At 50.0% G+C, this 15,104-nt stretch overlaps 1 protein-coding gene and 1 non-coding gene across 7 annotated transcripts in view; one reads left to right on the forward strand and one right to left on the reverse strand.

Annotated features, from left to right (window-relative positions):
- The window catches only part of IQSEC1 (IQ motif and Sec7 domain ArfGEF 1), a 79,422-nt gene that overhangs the window by 27,432 nt on the left and 36,886 nt on the right, over positions 1–15,104 (forward strand). For all 6 annotated transcript variants that reach the window (XM_090278834.1, XM_090278837.1, XM_090278840.1 and 3 more), the window contains exons 2-3: positions 3,681–3,975; positions 9,786–11,035. In XM_090278834.1, the coding sequence (XP_090134960.1) occupies positions 3,681–3,975; positions 9,786–11,035 (1,545 nt within the window). The remainder of the gene's footprint in view (positions 1–3,680; positions 3,976–9,785; positions 11,036–15,104) is intronic.
- LOC150021769 (U6 spliceosomal RNA) lies at positions 12,856–12,960 on the reverse strand. The gene has a single exon (XR_016513427.1). It is a non-coding gene; the product is annotated as a U6 spliceosomal RNA (small nuclear RNA).

Raw genomic sequence — 15,104 nt, forward strand, 5'->3', positions numbered from 1 at the left:
ACTTCTGAGGACTCTGAAAAAGGCATTTCTTTTTTTTCTTTTTTTTTAAGATTTTATTTATTTATTTTCAGAGAGAGGGGAAGGAAGGGAGGAAGAGGGGGAGAGAGAAACATCCATGTGTGTTTGCCTCTCACACACCCCCAAGTGGGGACCCAGCCTGCAACCCAGACATGTGCCCCGACCGGGAACCGAACTGGTGACCCCTTGGATCACAGGTCAGTGCTCAATCCACTGAGCCACCCCAGCCAGGGCAAGGATAGTATTATTAAACAGAACAATGCACATGCTTTTTCATCTACAAAAAAAAATTTGCATAAAATAGTGTTAGTTCTCTGTACCTGTCAATGGACACTTTAATGATGTGTATAGAAGGAAAATCTTGCCCCACTGGAGTCAGAAAAAGCAAAACGGAATCTAGAGTATGAAACCTTCATTGACCAATGTGTTCATGTGAAAATTCAGCACAAAGAGAGTTGGCTTTAAACAATAAAAAGTAAATAAAAATCCTAAATTACTCCCCCCAGCTCAAAACCAAGTTTAGTGGGCGGAAGGGCCCTGAACAGGGGCAACGCGCCCTGCACACCTTCCACCAGAGAAGCCAATTTTTTGATGTGACGTAGGACATTAGAAAATGAATCCCTGCCCATTGTCACCTAGTGGCCATAGTTTTAATTACACCCTTTTAACCCTGTTGCCAAATCCGCCACCCCCGGAATCTGACAAGAATCCCAGCTTGTTCAGCAGTGCCAGCCCTTGGAAACAGCATGCCCCTGCCTGGGGACAGCCAACCGACTGGGACCCTACAAAACCTCTCCCATATGGGAAGGCCACATCTGGGAGGGATTCCTAGACCCAGGGGTAGGCAGTTAGGATGATGGCCACATCCAGCTAACAGCGAGGGTCCTGCCTCTGTGTCTCCTCTGCTACTCTGAAAAAGGCATTTCAAAGGTGTATTAACCTAGATGCACAAAAACAATGGACAGGGCTCGCTTAAGACAAAGATAAGCCTTTTATTTGTCTAGTGTGTGAGTAGTTACCATGACCTGCCCAGGTAGGAATTTATGATCAGATCATCCTGAGGTTACTTTTTTTTAGATTTATTAGAGTCCCTTTTTCATCTGCAAAACAGTAGTAAAATTTTAAGTTCTGTCTAACTCCATCCCTTTCCCTTCCCTACACATATACCTGAGGCCCAAAGGAAGCTGCTATTGGGTCTTGAAGTGTGGTATTCCTCTGACACCTTGAAGGCATCTAGGTCAGCCCACATGTATTACAGGTAGGGAAGCAGGCCTTGAAATGTGGGCTGACCTACCCTGATTCACAGCCAGAACAAGGCAGAGCACCCATTCTCTTAATTTCTAGCCCAGGGCTCTTCCCCAAGGAAGGATGACCTCTGTCACACATCCTCTGGGCAGCAGGATGAGATGTCCTTTTGTCACTGGAAAGCCACTGCCTGTTTCCAGAGGCCAGAACCAGCTAGTGGAGCTGAATTCTTGTCCTATTCTTAAACTAGGAGTTGGATTTGCTACTTCCCTTCCCACCTGTGTGAGTCTGCTGCCTTTGTCTTGGTCCTCTCTGCTCCAGGACCTCCTTTCCTAAGCCCCTACTTTGAGTCTTACCTAGGAGTCAGTTAACAGTCTCACATTCTATACTTGGCAATGAGTCCCTTGCCAGTCCCTGTGACAAATGGAGGCAGTGGAAGCAGAGGTGATTAAAGGGCAAACCAATTGGCCCTGAGGTACTTGAATGCAAGGCCTTCCCATTGGACCACTGAAGAAGGTCCGTAGCCTGGGTAGGGCCTGTATCCCTTCTCTGGAAGTACTGGGTCGCTTCCAGAGAGACCTTGCCCTGGCCCCAGGTGTTTTTAAAGGTTGAGTGATGTCCTACAGGGACATGCAAATTGAAAGATATGACTAGAGGGGCTACCAGAAGCTGTGTTAGAAATGTCTTGTATAAATTTCTCCCTTCTCTCCTTGTCCTGTGCTAAAAAGCAATCTGCAGCGGGAACCGATGTCTATCAGCTTAGTTCATGAGTTTGGGATAAGTAAATCGACAAGTCCCTTTCTGTATTCCCCAGTCAGCCCTGCTCCTATGTGGTGCTTGGAACTTTGGGAGGATGTGTCCACTTCCTGGGGATGAGGGATGGTGATGTGGAGGGGGGCACTTGGGTCTTGGGCTTTAACCCTAACAGTACAACCTCAGGCAACTGCCTGTATGGGAATAAGTGCCACAGGCTAGGTGGCTTTAACAACAGACATTTACAGACATTTATTCTTCACGGTTCCTGATATTGAAAGTCTGAGATCAAGGTGTAGGCAGGGTTGATTACTTTGAGACCTCTCTCCTTAGTATGTAGATAGCTGCTTTCTTGCCATATCCTTACATGGTCATCCCTCTGTGTGTGTCTGTGTCCTAATCTTATAAGGACTCTAGTCATATTGGATTAGCACCCTAATAACCTCATTTTAACTTAATTATCTCTTAAAGACCCTACCTTCAAATACAGACATATTTTGAAGTACTCTGGGGGTTAGAGCTCAACATATGGATTTGGAGGGAGAGCACAATTCAGCCCATAACAAACACCAAGGCATGTACCCTGAGCAGGTGTGTAGTAAAGAGTCACTTTTGTTAATTACTGTTTTTTAAAAAAGTACAAAAATCAGTGGTTTATTTAATGCAGATGATCAGAGTAAGAGAGAGAGAGTGACAGGATCCATTCAGTGAGTAAATATTTACTGAGTGCCCTGGCTGGTTTGGCTCAGTGGATTGAGCGTCGGCCTGCGAGCTAAGTGTCGCTGGTTCGATCTTCCAGTCAGGGTACATCAGAGAAGGAAAACTCTGACTCCAAAAAACCTCCGCTGCCTTACGGCATACCTCTTCAGGGAAAGGCTAAGGGAGTAAACCCCGACAGAAAATCCGGAGCCGGAGTCCCTAAGGCGGTTTGACGTTGTAGTCAACACCGGCAACTCCTGCAGCGCACCTGAAGCCAAGTTGTATTGACTCCGTCTCTCCCTTGGATCCTTCAGCTGCGAAGAGAGGGGGGGTCTGCTGCATGGGCAACAGCAGACCCTCCATATCACCCTGCCCAGGCTCTGTAGCTTCAGCTTCACTGGAGAGGACACTCCAGCGTCATCACAAGATGTCGATTCAACACGGGAGGAGACATATACCGTGTCACTCCGGAGTCGGACTGCACAGCCATTCTCGGCGGTGCAGATAGACTCTTAAGAAGCTACACCATCGTCTCTCGAGACGGACGGCTGCCGACGACGACTGTGTGCTCCACCTCTTCTTGGCATTGGGATCCTCAGTGGATCAATGGGCTAAACCTCTATCCTCACAAGTTGACATTTTTGTGTAGGACATAGACAGTAAGCAAAATCAATTAGTAAAGTGTCAGATTTTAGAAGCTTGTGAGTTTTACAGAGAACATGAAACCTGAGGGAGGTAAACCTCAGGAAGATGCAGGGCAGAGCCTTGGCAGAGTCCCTCTAGCTGCATGGGGTTGATCAACTGTGGGAGGGTGATGGGGAAGTAGGAAGGCTGGGAGTTAAGGAATCCCACTGCAGTGCAGTAGGCTGCCTCTTGGCTGTCATCCCCTCCTACCCCCTGGTGTCCGGAAAGGCCCTGGGTTCTGGGTTCGTATTCACAAGAGGCCTTTCTCCTCTCTTCTGCAGTGTGGAAGGTGAAGCCCCCAGCAGCGAGACCTGCACATCATTGGACAGCCCCTCGGTCTATCGCCAAGGTTCCTTAGTGCCTGGCTCCAGCCTGAGCCCTGACCACTACGAGCATAAGTCTGGGGGTGCCTATGGGCTATACTCCGGGCCACTGGGGCAGCAGCAGCGCACACGGAGGCCAAAGCTGCAGCATTCGACCTCCATCCTACGCAAGCAGGCCGAGGAGGAGGCCATCAAGCGCTCACGGTCCCTCTCTGAAAGCTATGAGCTCTCCTCGGACCTGCAGGACAAGCAGGTAGGCAAATCCAGCCTCTTGGCAACTTGGGGACAGGCAGCAGGGGTGCTCTGCCTGCCACATGTCCTCCCAGGAATGAAGCTGCCCTTTGCTGGGATAGCAGAAGTCTCTCAACTTTCATGCTGGTGTTCTGCATTCTCCAGCACACGGAAATATGAGTGAGGTGCATACTCCTTAAGAATGTGACCTTTGCCTGAGCTAACTTGTCTCTCCTGAGGCATGGAGGGATTCAGAGTGAAGGGACAGGACTGTGGACATTTCTTCTGTCAGGCCTAATGCCTGGGGTCGGGAGCTATGTTGAGGATCTGGATGTCAAGGCCTGACACCACAAGGACACACAGGCTGTGTGGCCGGCTACTGAGATTCTAAGTCCACAAGAAAAGTCTGACCATTGGGAAGTCTGTTCAGGGAGCCACTGGAGAAGAGGGAGGTCGGTCAATTTACAATGGAAATAGCTCTTACTCTGTAAAGAACACCAAATCCAACCACAACCAGAGAAGAGAGGTTGCTTATTATTATATCCCTTCCAGTTTAAGTTAGCGTTCTTGTGGGAAATCACCTCATTGAAGACTGTACTTCCTCCTTGAGGGGCCTTGGGCTCACACGCACACTGGAAGGTCAGCACCTGTGTGCTGAATGGGGCTGATGCACCGCCTAGCCAAGCTACAGCAAAGAGGGAAGAGGGGAAAGGTCTGTCACAGCTGGGTGATGGTGGGTGGGGAAGCAAAGAGCAGGAGTCATTGTAGGGAGCAGGGGGCAGAAAGTTCTTACTTTCAGAGTTCAGGCACATAGGAGACACTCTAACAAGAATTTAAGTATGAAACTCCGAGGAAAGTTCCAGGACGTTCTAGGCTGCTGGGAAGCAGCTGTGCAAGCAGGCAAGACCAGGTTGTCTCTCTGACTCTCCCTAGGTCCGGGGCACTCAGCTTTAGACCATCTCCTATGGGTCCTCAGCAGCCACCTTTGCACTTCCCTGGTCCCAGGACCCCAGTCCCTCAGACACCAGGCTATAGCAGCCATCTTGCCCTTCCCTTCTGCCCACATCTGCTCTGTGGCCTGGATGCCCTTAATCTGCTTCCAATCTTTCTATTTGTCTTTTTTGGAGCAGAGGTCTGGGCCCGGTATGGCCCTGACTTTTCTGGAGGGCAGTGTGGGTACTGCCCAAGGTGGGTCTTTCCCCATCAGCCCCTCCTCTCCTGCTCCCGGTATTGCTTTCTGACTTTGGACAGCCCTGCCTACCTTAGCCCTGATCGCTCTTAATTCTTCTACCTGTGAGCTGATACTGAGAGGGGAGACAGCAAGTGGCCAGAGCCTAATAGCAAATTGCCCCTTCTCAGTCTGTGAGAGCAAATAATCCTCTGCCCCTGTGGTATCTGGCCTCATGAACAGGCCCACAGCAGTGGGGGAGAACCTCTGTTCCATTTATCAGTTACACCTGGATCCAAAGTGGACCAGAAATAATTTATAGTGAAAAACATGTGTAGCAGGACCATTAAAATAGAAGTATGAAAGGTTAGGACTTACTGGAAGCCTACAGAGATAATCACGTGCCTCATACAGCCTTAACATGACCCCAGCTATTCATTTTTATCCGTACATATTAATTAAATGCCCACCTGTGCCAGACTGGGTGCTGGGTGCTGGGGAGTCAACAGTGAACAAAAGGGTTGAGCTGACAATGTGGTCCAGGAAATAGACCATGGACGAGTTAGCAATAAAGACACAGTTTAATTCCAGAAAGTGATACAAACATTAAAGATCATGAAATAGGTGAAAGAAATTGCATGATTGTGGAAGGTGATAGCACTGGATAAGGGTAGTGGGGAAGACCTCTCCAAAGCGGCATTAGAACTGGGTTTTTGTGGAAGGGGCTTTCCAGCAAGAGTTAATAGCAGGTGAGAGGCCCTGAAACAGAATGAACTTGGGAGAGTGGGTTCCAGGGAAGAGGTAGTAAAAGGTGAGAGTGAGGAAGTGACATTGAGGGCCACTGAGCATTTGACTCTGTGCTGAGCTTCCTGGCAATTAAGACAAAAGTGGGACTAGGACAGATTGCATGAGATTGCCAGATGAATGTAAGATGCCTGATTCCGAGAGGAGTTCAAGTCTGGGTAATGCAAAGTCCCATTTAAGTGAAAGGATCCCAATGGGAAGCCATGGCTTTTCTGTCTGGCCCCTGGGCCTCTGTACCTCCTGGTAGTTTATGGTCAGTGAGAGCCAGAGGCATAAGTCATTGAGAGGTGGTAGTTCTACTTTATGAAAGGGTGTTTCAGTTTTTCTTCCCTGCTACTGAGAAGTGCCCCTTTAAAGGGAGAGTGAGGGCTTGATGGGAGAGACCTGGCTGGTGTTGGCTCCTGTCACACTGATTCTTTGAGCCGCTGCTAAGAGTGTGCATCCTTGTGAGTATCTGAAGACTGCATCATTGTGAATATCAGGTGAGCACATACTGAACAGAACACGGCTGGTTCTGGTTTCCGGTGACAGTTGTGCAAACATGGGCCCTGCGCGTACGACGGGGGGACTTCACTCGGCGGGGATGCCGGCGTGCGACCAGGTTGCCCGGACTCCCTGAGCTCTCACGGGGGTGGGCGTGGGCGTCCTTCTGCCACCCGCTTCGTCAAGGAATGGTGGTGAAACCTGAGTTTGAATTTCACTGTCTGTTGAAAGAACTGGCACGTGAACCCTGTCACTCGGGCGTAAGTTAGAAAAGGACACCGACTAGAGAAGCCCTTCCGCAGTGGCTACGTGATCGCGCAGTTTGTAAGGGCCGGGGGCTTTCAGAAAAGGGGGGCCTCTCTGCACTCCCCTGGTGAGCGCCCCGCCTTGTGGGTGCGGCCTCATCACAGAAGAAAGCTCATCCTGAGAATTCCAGCTGGGGGTGTTTTCAGTGGAGAGAATACTAACCTAACACGTTGATTCCTTCTTGTGTTAGAATTCTCACCGTTTAAAGGGACTGTTATTTCAGTTATTTCGGTTCTGAAATAACAGATTTTCCTTTTAGAAGCACTTCAGATTGACGTGTTCTAGTAGTATGCATAGACCCTGGCTGGTTTGGCTCAGTGGATTGAGCGTCGGCCTGCGAGCTAAGTGTCGCTGGTTCGATCTTCCAGTCAGGGCACATCAGAGAAGGAAAACTCTGACTCCAAAAAACCTCCGCTGCCTTACGGCATACCTCTTCAGGGAAAGGCTAAGGGAGTAAACCCCGACAGAAAATCCGGAGCCGGAGTCCCTAAGGCGGTTTGACGTTGTAGTCAACACCGGCAACTCCTGCGGCGCACCTGAAGCCAAGCTGTATTGACTCCGTCTTTCCCTTGGACCCTTCAGCTGCGAAGAGAGGGGGGGGTCTGCTGCATGGGCAACAGCAGACCCTCCATATCACCCTGCCCAGGCCCTGTAGCTTCAGCTTCACTGGAGAGGACACTCCAGCGTCATCGCAAGATGTCGATTCAACACGGGAGGAGACATATACCGTGTCACTCCCGAGTCGGACTGCACAGCCATTCTCGGCGGTGCAGATAGACTCTTAAGAAGCTACACCATCGTCTCTCGAGACGGACGGCTGCCGACGACGACGACATACTGATTGGATCTCCTCCCCTGTGTCCCAGTAAAACTGTGGAACAGGCCTTGGGTGGGTTCTGGCCCAGAGGGAAGAATGGTCGCGGTGAGTCTGGGGAATGAGTAAGAACAGGCCTGGCTCAGTTTGTGTTCTCTGGGGAAGTCCAGATAGGAGGGACTGAGAGGGCCTTTGATAACAGAACAGCCCATTTCCGCCTTCCTGAAGTCCCTCTTCTCTGCCTCCCCTGCACCCTCAGACTTGGGAGTCCGGTCTCAGACACGGAGAGTTGCTGCTTGGTTTGTGAGATCCAGAGTCAGCAGGAGAAAACAGGCACTGAAACGAGCTCCAGGCCTGAGCTTGTGACCCTGGCATCGTGACTCTGCTCTACCCCCACCCCCGCTAAGGCTCACAGAAGGGGCTCCGGACTGTGGGCCTGGGATGGCAAGAGAAGAGATGGCTTCCAGGAGCTCAGCCTTGGGCCCTTTATTGGACCTGTGGGCTTTCAGAGCTCCAATAAAAAAAAAAATTCTGCTTATAGATGTGAAAGGGAAGCTACCTTCAGGGTAAAAGAAAAAACAGACTTACCCTGACTGACTCTGAGTCTGGCCAGGCTTTGAAAAATCAGTTGTAGCCACATGCACTCTATTCCCTGCCCCCCATCCCGCCCCCCCCCACACACCTATTTCCCTCCCCTGTTCTGCTAAGATAGCTGCTCTACCTAGCCTGCCGTGTCCTCTCCTATGGACACCAGAGAGCTGGAATGTTCCGTTGGGGGGAGCTGGCATCCCTGAAATGGATGGCTCATGCAGCTGGGCACGCTCTTACTTTCTAGAGAGGTGAATAGGCCACTAACTGGCAAGTGAGGGGACCAGTACCCATACTTGGGTGTATGAGGCTATGAACCCTTCCTTCCCAGCCCCCATAGTGGCTCTGAGCAACCCACTCCCCCAACTCCAGCATCTGTTTGTCTTTATTTCAGTGACATCTGTGCCTCTCTTTCTGTTCTCCTTGACAGACTCTTTGATTCTTGAGAGCAGGGACCTTGTCTTTCTGTGCTGCCAATTTTGGTGTGCTGCCCAGCATGGAGCAGGCAGGTGGGACCTAGATGAGCAGAGTGCAGTGCTTTGCCTCCCTGAGCAGTATGACTTGCTCCTGAGCATCTGAGAGCTGTCTGGGCCTCACATCAGGTGCCCACGCTGTCTGGCCACCTGAGAGAAAACGATTCCTTCTGTTGGATTCCTGCCAAGGAGGCCACAGCTCCAGGTGTACATTTGTTACTCTGGACCGAGGCACGAGGAACAGCCTTCAGGGCTGTCCTTGGTCACAAGTGAGCTGGCATGGGCCTCAGGACTGATGGAAGCCCATGTGTCACATTAGGGAGTCCCAGACCTTCTTGCCTATCTGCAGCCCTGCCCCATATCCAAACTCAAGGAGAAGGGCTATCAGGATCTGTGCTAGAGTATGAGAGTTGGCTCCCAACTCTGGGTGTTAGGTCTCTTCTCTGGGCCTCAGTTTCCTCATTATGAACAGTGGGAACCCCATAATCTGTCAGTACCTTCCAAGACCCACCTTGAGGGTCTTGTAGCCCCAGTTGTCTCTGAGCTTGGCATGTCTTGAGCTTTCCTTGGTCTCACTGAGTGATCAGCACAGTCTCTGAGCAGGACCAGGGTTAAAACCCAGGCATCTGGCCTTGAAGACTGCTCCTCACTTGGGTGATTCTCTCAGGCCTCCCTAAAATTTAGTGACTTCTCCAGTCCAGCAAAAATGGGCTGTTGGTGCCATAGAGAGGAAACAAGGCTAGAAGCCTACAGCCGATGGCTCAGCACCAGGATCTTGCTGAGGTCTTTGGCAGGTCTCTTAATCTGCACACGCCGCAGTTCCTTGTGTCGGGTCTGTGTGCCCTCACCTTTCCCAGCATCTCCGAAGTTGTGTTAAACTGTATACCGTAAGGTGCATGATGACCAAGGCTTCTGTGGCCAAGGTTTGAGATATCACCGCTTTTTAAAGGTTCTGAGGAGTCTTATAAGGGAACATACTTGCTTTAATTTTAACACACTGTTTCTCCATCTTATTTTACCTTGGAACCCAGATTTTGCACATCAGCATATCCAAACGGTTTTAAGCAGTTGTGGGACGTGCCGAAGCCTTCTCAGATGGTGCCGCTATGGGGCTGGGGAGCGGGAATGATGCTGGTAGGTATTGTGCGGCTCCAGCATTCTGGAATGTCTTCAGTCTCCTCTCCTTCCCCTTCCAGGTTGAGATGCTAGAACGGAAGTATGGGGGACGCCTCGTGACCCGCCATGCAGCCCGCACCATCCAGACGGCCTTCCGCCAGTACCAGATGAACAAGAACTTCGAACGCCTGCGCAGCTCCATGTCAGAGAACCGCATGTCCCGCAGGATTGTGCTGTCCAACATGAGGATGCAGTTCTCCTTTGAGGGGCCTGAGAAGATGCACAGCTCCTACTTCGAAGGGAAGCAGGTTTCAGTGACCAATGATGGCTCTCAGTTGGGGGCCCTGGTGCCATCTGAGTGCAGCGACTTTGGTGAGCCACCTTCCCTCAAGTCTTCAGTCCCATCCAGTGACTTCGCAGATGCCATCACCGAGCTGGAGGACGCCTTCTCCCGGCAGGTGAAATCACTGGCTGAGTCCATCGATGATGCCCTCAACTGCCGCAGCCTTCATGCTGAGGAGGCATCAGTCACTGACCCAGAGCGAGCTCGGGACGCCGGGCCCCAGGCAGCCCTGCAGACCATGGACCACCACAAACTGGATGAGATGACAGCCTCATACAGCGATGTCACCCTGTACATCGATGAGGAGGAACTGTCACCACCCCTGCCCCTCTCACAGGTGGGGCACCGGCCATCCAGTGCTGAATTAGACCTGCAGTTGCGGGCGGGGAGCGCCACCCAGGACTATTGGCCCCTGGCTCACAAGGATGACAAGGGGGACACGGACACTAGCTGCCAGAGCACACCATCACTTGAGCAGCAGGAACAGCGGCTGCGGGTGGAGCACCTGCCACTGCTCACCATTGAGCCACCCAGTGACAGCTCTGTGGACCTCAGTGACCGCTCAGACCGTGGCTCACTCAAGAGGCAGAATACCTATGAGCGCAGTCTTGGTGGACAGCAGGGTAGCCCCAAGCACGGCCCCCACAGTGGCCCCTCTAAGGGCCTACCCCGGGAGGAGCCAGAGTTGCGGCCCCAGCCTTCTAGGCCCCTTGATGGCCACTTGGCCATCAATGGCTCAGCCAACAGGCAGAGCAAGTCTGAGTCAGACTACTCGGATGGGGACAATGACAGCATCAACAGCACTTCCAACTCCAATGACACCATCAACTGCAGCTCTGAGTCATCATCCCGCGACAGCCTGCGGGAGCAGACACTCAGCAAGCAGACCTACCACAAGGAGACCCGAAACAGCTGGGACTCACCTGCCTTCAGCAACGACGTCATCCGCAAGAGGCACTATCGCATTGGCCTCAACCTCTTTAACAAGTGAGTGCCTGCCAGCTCTGCAGGGGAGAGTAAGGCAGGGCAGTGACACCCAGGGGACCTCGGCCAGGGCCTTCATCTCATTCCCCAGTGCCTTTGTGAGCACCTGGGAGGGTGGCCCTCAGCAGCATCTGGCATAACCAGGTCTATTGGTAGTGGGGATTGGAGGCCAGTGACAGTGTTGGGAAGAGAGCAGACACTTAACAGGCTGAGCGGGGGCAGAATTGGGCTTCTATGTGCTTTAGCAACATGACTTTGGGGCCCTCTCAGCACTTAGAACAGTGACCAGTACACAGTAAGTGCTCAGGAAACTATGTGAAGGCTGATGCAGTGTATAATGCCACCCCTGGCTCTGTATGTCAGGCTCCAGGGTTTGGCTATTTTTCTCTGGGTGATCTGGAGCATGAAGATCTTTGAGAAAGGCATGATGCAGTCTGTGTGCAGTCTGAACTTGGAGGCACATGTCAGGGGAAGCAGGACACAGGTAAATCTATGGTAGCATAATTCTCAACCAGCTGCGAGACGCTTTGGGAGGTGTGTGAACTAGGTCTATTAAGTAGCCACTACATGCCATGGGTTCTAGAAAGGTAAGAGAGAGGCAGTCCTGAGAGCAAATTTAAGGAGGGATACTGGTATTTAAAAGCAGGCTATTCTTAGCACTGCCAAAAGTAGCATGGATTCCAACCAGCTCCCCTGGATATGTAGGTGCTGTGTCCAATGTCGGAAGGTGGGCTGAAAGCTGCAGTATCTCCAGGCTTCCTGACAGCGGATCCTGCAGCACCCCCACCCCCACCCCACTGATTTGGATACTGCAGAGTCAGGGAGCGCTGGGGAGTCTCCCCCACTGGCCAAGATGGCAGCAGGGAGAGGTTCTTAACAGAGCGTGCCAAAGCTAGATAAATAAATTGACAGGGCCCAGCACGCCAAAAGCCAGAAAGATGAACGGACAGGATCCAGTGTGCCAAAAGCTAGAAAGATGGATGGACAGGACACAAGCACACTGAAAGCCAGCAAGATAATTGGATAGAAAAAAAGCCCTCCCCTCCCTATCCCTATAAGAACCTTGGACTTGAGCAGGAAAAGGGGATGGTCTTTGAGACAAGAGTCCAACAGTCTCCCAAGTCACGGCACCTGAAGAAACTTTTTTTTTTTTTGCACCAGCACCTGCCTTTTGACTTTGTCTGCATTTTTGTTATAGGTCTACTCTCCCAAGTCAAGTCTCCTTCCATCACCATTTATCCCTGCTTGACCCTATTCTATTTGTATTAGTTCTTTTTTAATTATATTTTATTGAGTATACTATTACAGTTGTCCAGTTTTTCCCCCTTTTCTCCCCTCCACCCAGCACCCCTCCTCCCTCAGGCAATCCCCACATCATTGTTCATGCCCATGGGTCATGCGTAAAAGTTCTTTGGCTACTCCATTTCCTATACTTTACTTTACATCCCCGTGGCTATTCTGTAACTGTTTGTACTTCTTAGTCCCCTCACCTCTTCACCCATTCCCCCCACAACCCCTTCCCATCTGCCAACCATCAAAATGCTCTCCATATCCATGATTCTGTCTCTGTTGTTGTTTGCTTAGTTTGTTTTTTAGATTCAATTGTTGATAGATATGTATTTATTGCCATTTTATTTATTTTTATTTTTTTGCATTCTCTTCCTCTTCCTCTTCCTCTTCCAAAGGAAGAGAAGAACGATCATCACTGGCCATTAGCAGTTAAAAAAGCAACACCAAAAGCTGGCTTCACATTCAGAAGAGAACACTACACCTCCTCCTCATGGTTTCACATGCTCTACACGTTCAGAGAAATTTCTCTAGTAAAATATATGGAATGCTTCACGAATTTGCATGTCATCTTTGCACAGGGGCCATGCTATCTTCTCTGTATCGTTCCAATTTTAGTATAGTGCTGCTGAAGCGAGCACTCACTGCCATTTTATTGTTCATAGTTTTGATATTCTTCTTTTTCTTAAATAAGTCCCTTTAACATTTCATATGATAATGGCTTGGTGATGATGAACTCCTTTAGTTTTTTCTTGTCTCGGAAGCACTTTATCTGCCCTTCATTTCTAAATGATAGCTTTGCTAGGTAGAACAATTTTGGCTCTAGGTCCCTGCTTTTCATCACTTTGAATATTTCTTGCCAGTCCTTTCCAGCCTACAGAGATTCTTTTGAGAAATCAGCTGACAGCCTTATGGAGAGGCTTCTATAGGTAACTAACTGCTTTTCTCTTGCTGCATTTCAGATTCTTTCTTTATCTTTAACATTTGGTATTTTAATTATGATGTGTCTTGATGTGGGCCTCTTTGTATCCATGTTGTTTGGAACTCTGTGTTCCTGGACTTGCATGCCTATCTCCTTCATCAAATTAGGGAAGTTTTCTTTCGTTATTTTTTAAAATAGATTTACAATTTCTTGCTTTCCCTTCTCCTTCTGGCACCCTATGAGGTAAATGTTGAAAATCTGTTTTATTTTGTTTTTTAGATTTTATTTATTTATTTTTAGAGAGAGGGAAGGGAGGGAGGAAGAGAGGGAGAGAAACATCAATGTGTAGTTGCCTCTCGCGCACCCCCAGCTAGGGACCTGGCCCACAACCCAGGCATGTGCCCTGACTGGGAATTGAACTGGCAGCCTTTTGGTTTGCAGGCCAGAGCTCAATCTACTGAGCCACACCAGCCAGGGCCCTTGAAAATCTTGAAGTTATCCCATAGGCTGCTTATACTATCATTGCTTTTCTGGATTCCTTTTTCTTCTTGTTGTTCTGATTGGTTGTTTTTTGCCTCCTTATGTTCTAAATCATTGATTTGATTCCTGGCTTTATCCACTCTACTGTTGTTTCCCTGTAAATTGTTCTTTATTTCAGTTAGTGTATCCTTCATTTCTGACTGGACATTTTTTATGCATTGAGGTTCTCACTAAGTTCCTTGAGCATCCTTGTAAGCAGTGTTTTGAACTCTGCATCTGGTAGATTGTTTATCTCCATTTTATTTAGTTTGTTTTCTGGAGTTTAGATCTGTTCTTTCATTTGGGCCATGTTTCTTTGTCTTCTCTTTTTGGCAGCCTCCCTGTGTTTGTTTCTGTGTATAAGGTAGAGCTGGTATGACTCCATGTCTTAGTAGCATGACCTAATGTAGCAGGTGTCCTGTAGGGTCCAGTGGCACAGCTTCTCCTATCACCCAAACTGGGTACTCAAGGTGTGCCCTTCATGTGGACTGATACAGCTGCCTCTATAGTTGAGCCTTGATTGCTGTTGGCAGGTCAATGAACTGGCTGTGACCACTGAACCCCAGCCTCCACCCTCCATGGAGGATCAGCTGTTCAGGAGCAGGGTGGTGGTGCTCTGATGAGGTCTGCACAGACTCTAGGGATCCCCAGGTGTTGCAGGCCAAGGTCAGGCCCCATCTGTGTTCTGCCTGGGGCCACCCTGCATGAGCTGTAAAGCAATCTGAGATGTCTGCTACTTGTGCTGGGCTTGAAGAGTCCCAGACAAAGCCAAACTGAATCTTGGCTGGCTGCTGCTAGTGCCAGGCCTGGGGCCACTTAGCAAGAGGTACAGGAGCTGGGGGCTCGCTGAGGCCAACTGTTGCTTGTTTGAGAGGATTTAGGAAGTTGTGAAGCATGAACCAAGACCAGCCATTCATAGGAAAAGTCATGGTTAACAGTTTGGATGGTTCGTAAGTTGGATGGGATGGAGTCTCAGGGGATCTCCAGGGTGGGGCAGTGTGAGCTAGGTTTATGGAGTCTCAGATAAGGCAGCTGCCTGCCAGCTCTGTGGCTCTGTCAGGGGGAGAGCTCAGAAAGGGACAATGGCCTCTTCCCACCTTTCCGCCTGAGAGAAAATTGTCCTGCAGCTCTCACCTTGATGCCAGACACTGCAGTTTCTCCCCGTATGCCACTAGTGCCTTTCACGCTGCTACACTGGTGCTGGAGCTCAGAGAGAATGAATTTGAGTAAGTCTGTATGTGGGTTCTTTAAGGGGAACTGCTTAGGACTCCAGAAGTTTCTTCCACTGATTCAGTCCCCACTGGTTTTTGCAGCCAGAGTTATGGGCCTTATCTTCCTGGCACT

This window comes from Furipterus horrens, unplaced genomic scaffold (assembly GCF_987537825.1).
Source record: "Furipterus horrens unplaced genomic scaffold, mFurHor1.1.pri manual_scaffold_1, whole genome shotgun sequence".
In the NCBI taxonomy this organism is placed as follows: Eukaryota; Metazoa; Chordata; class Mammalia; order Chiroptera; family Furipteridae; genus Furipterus; species Furipterus horrens.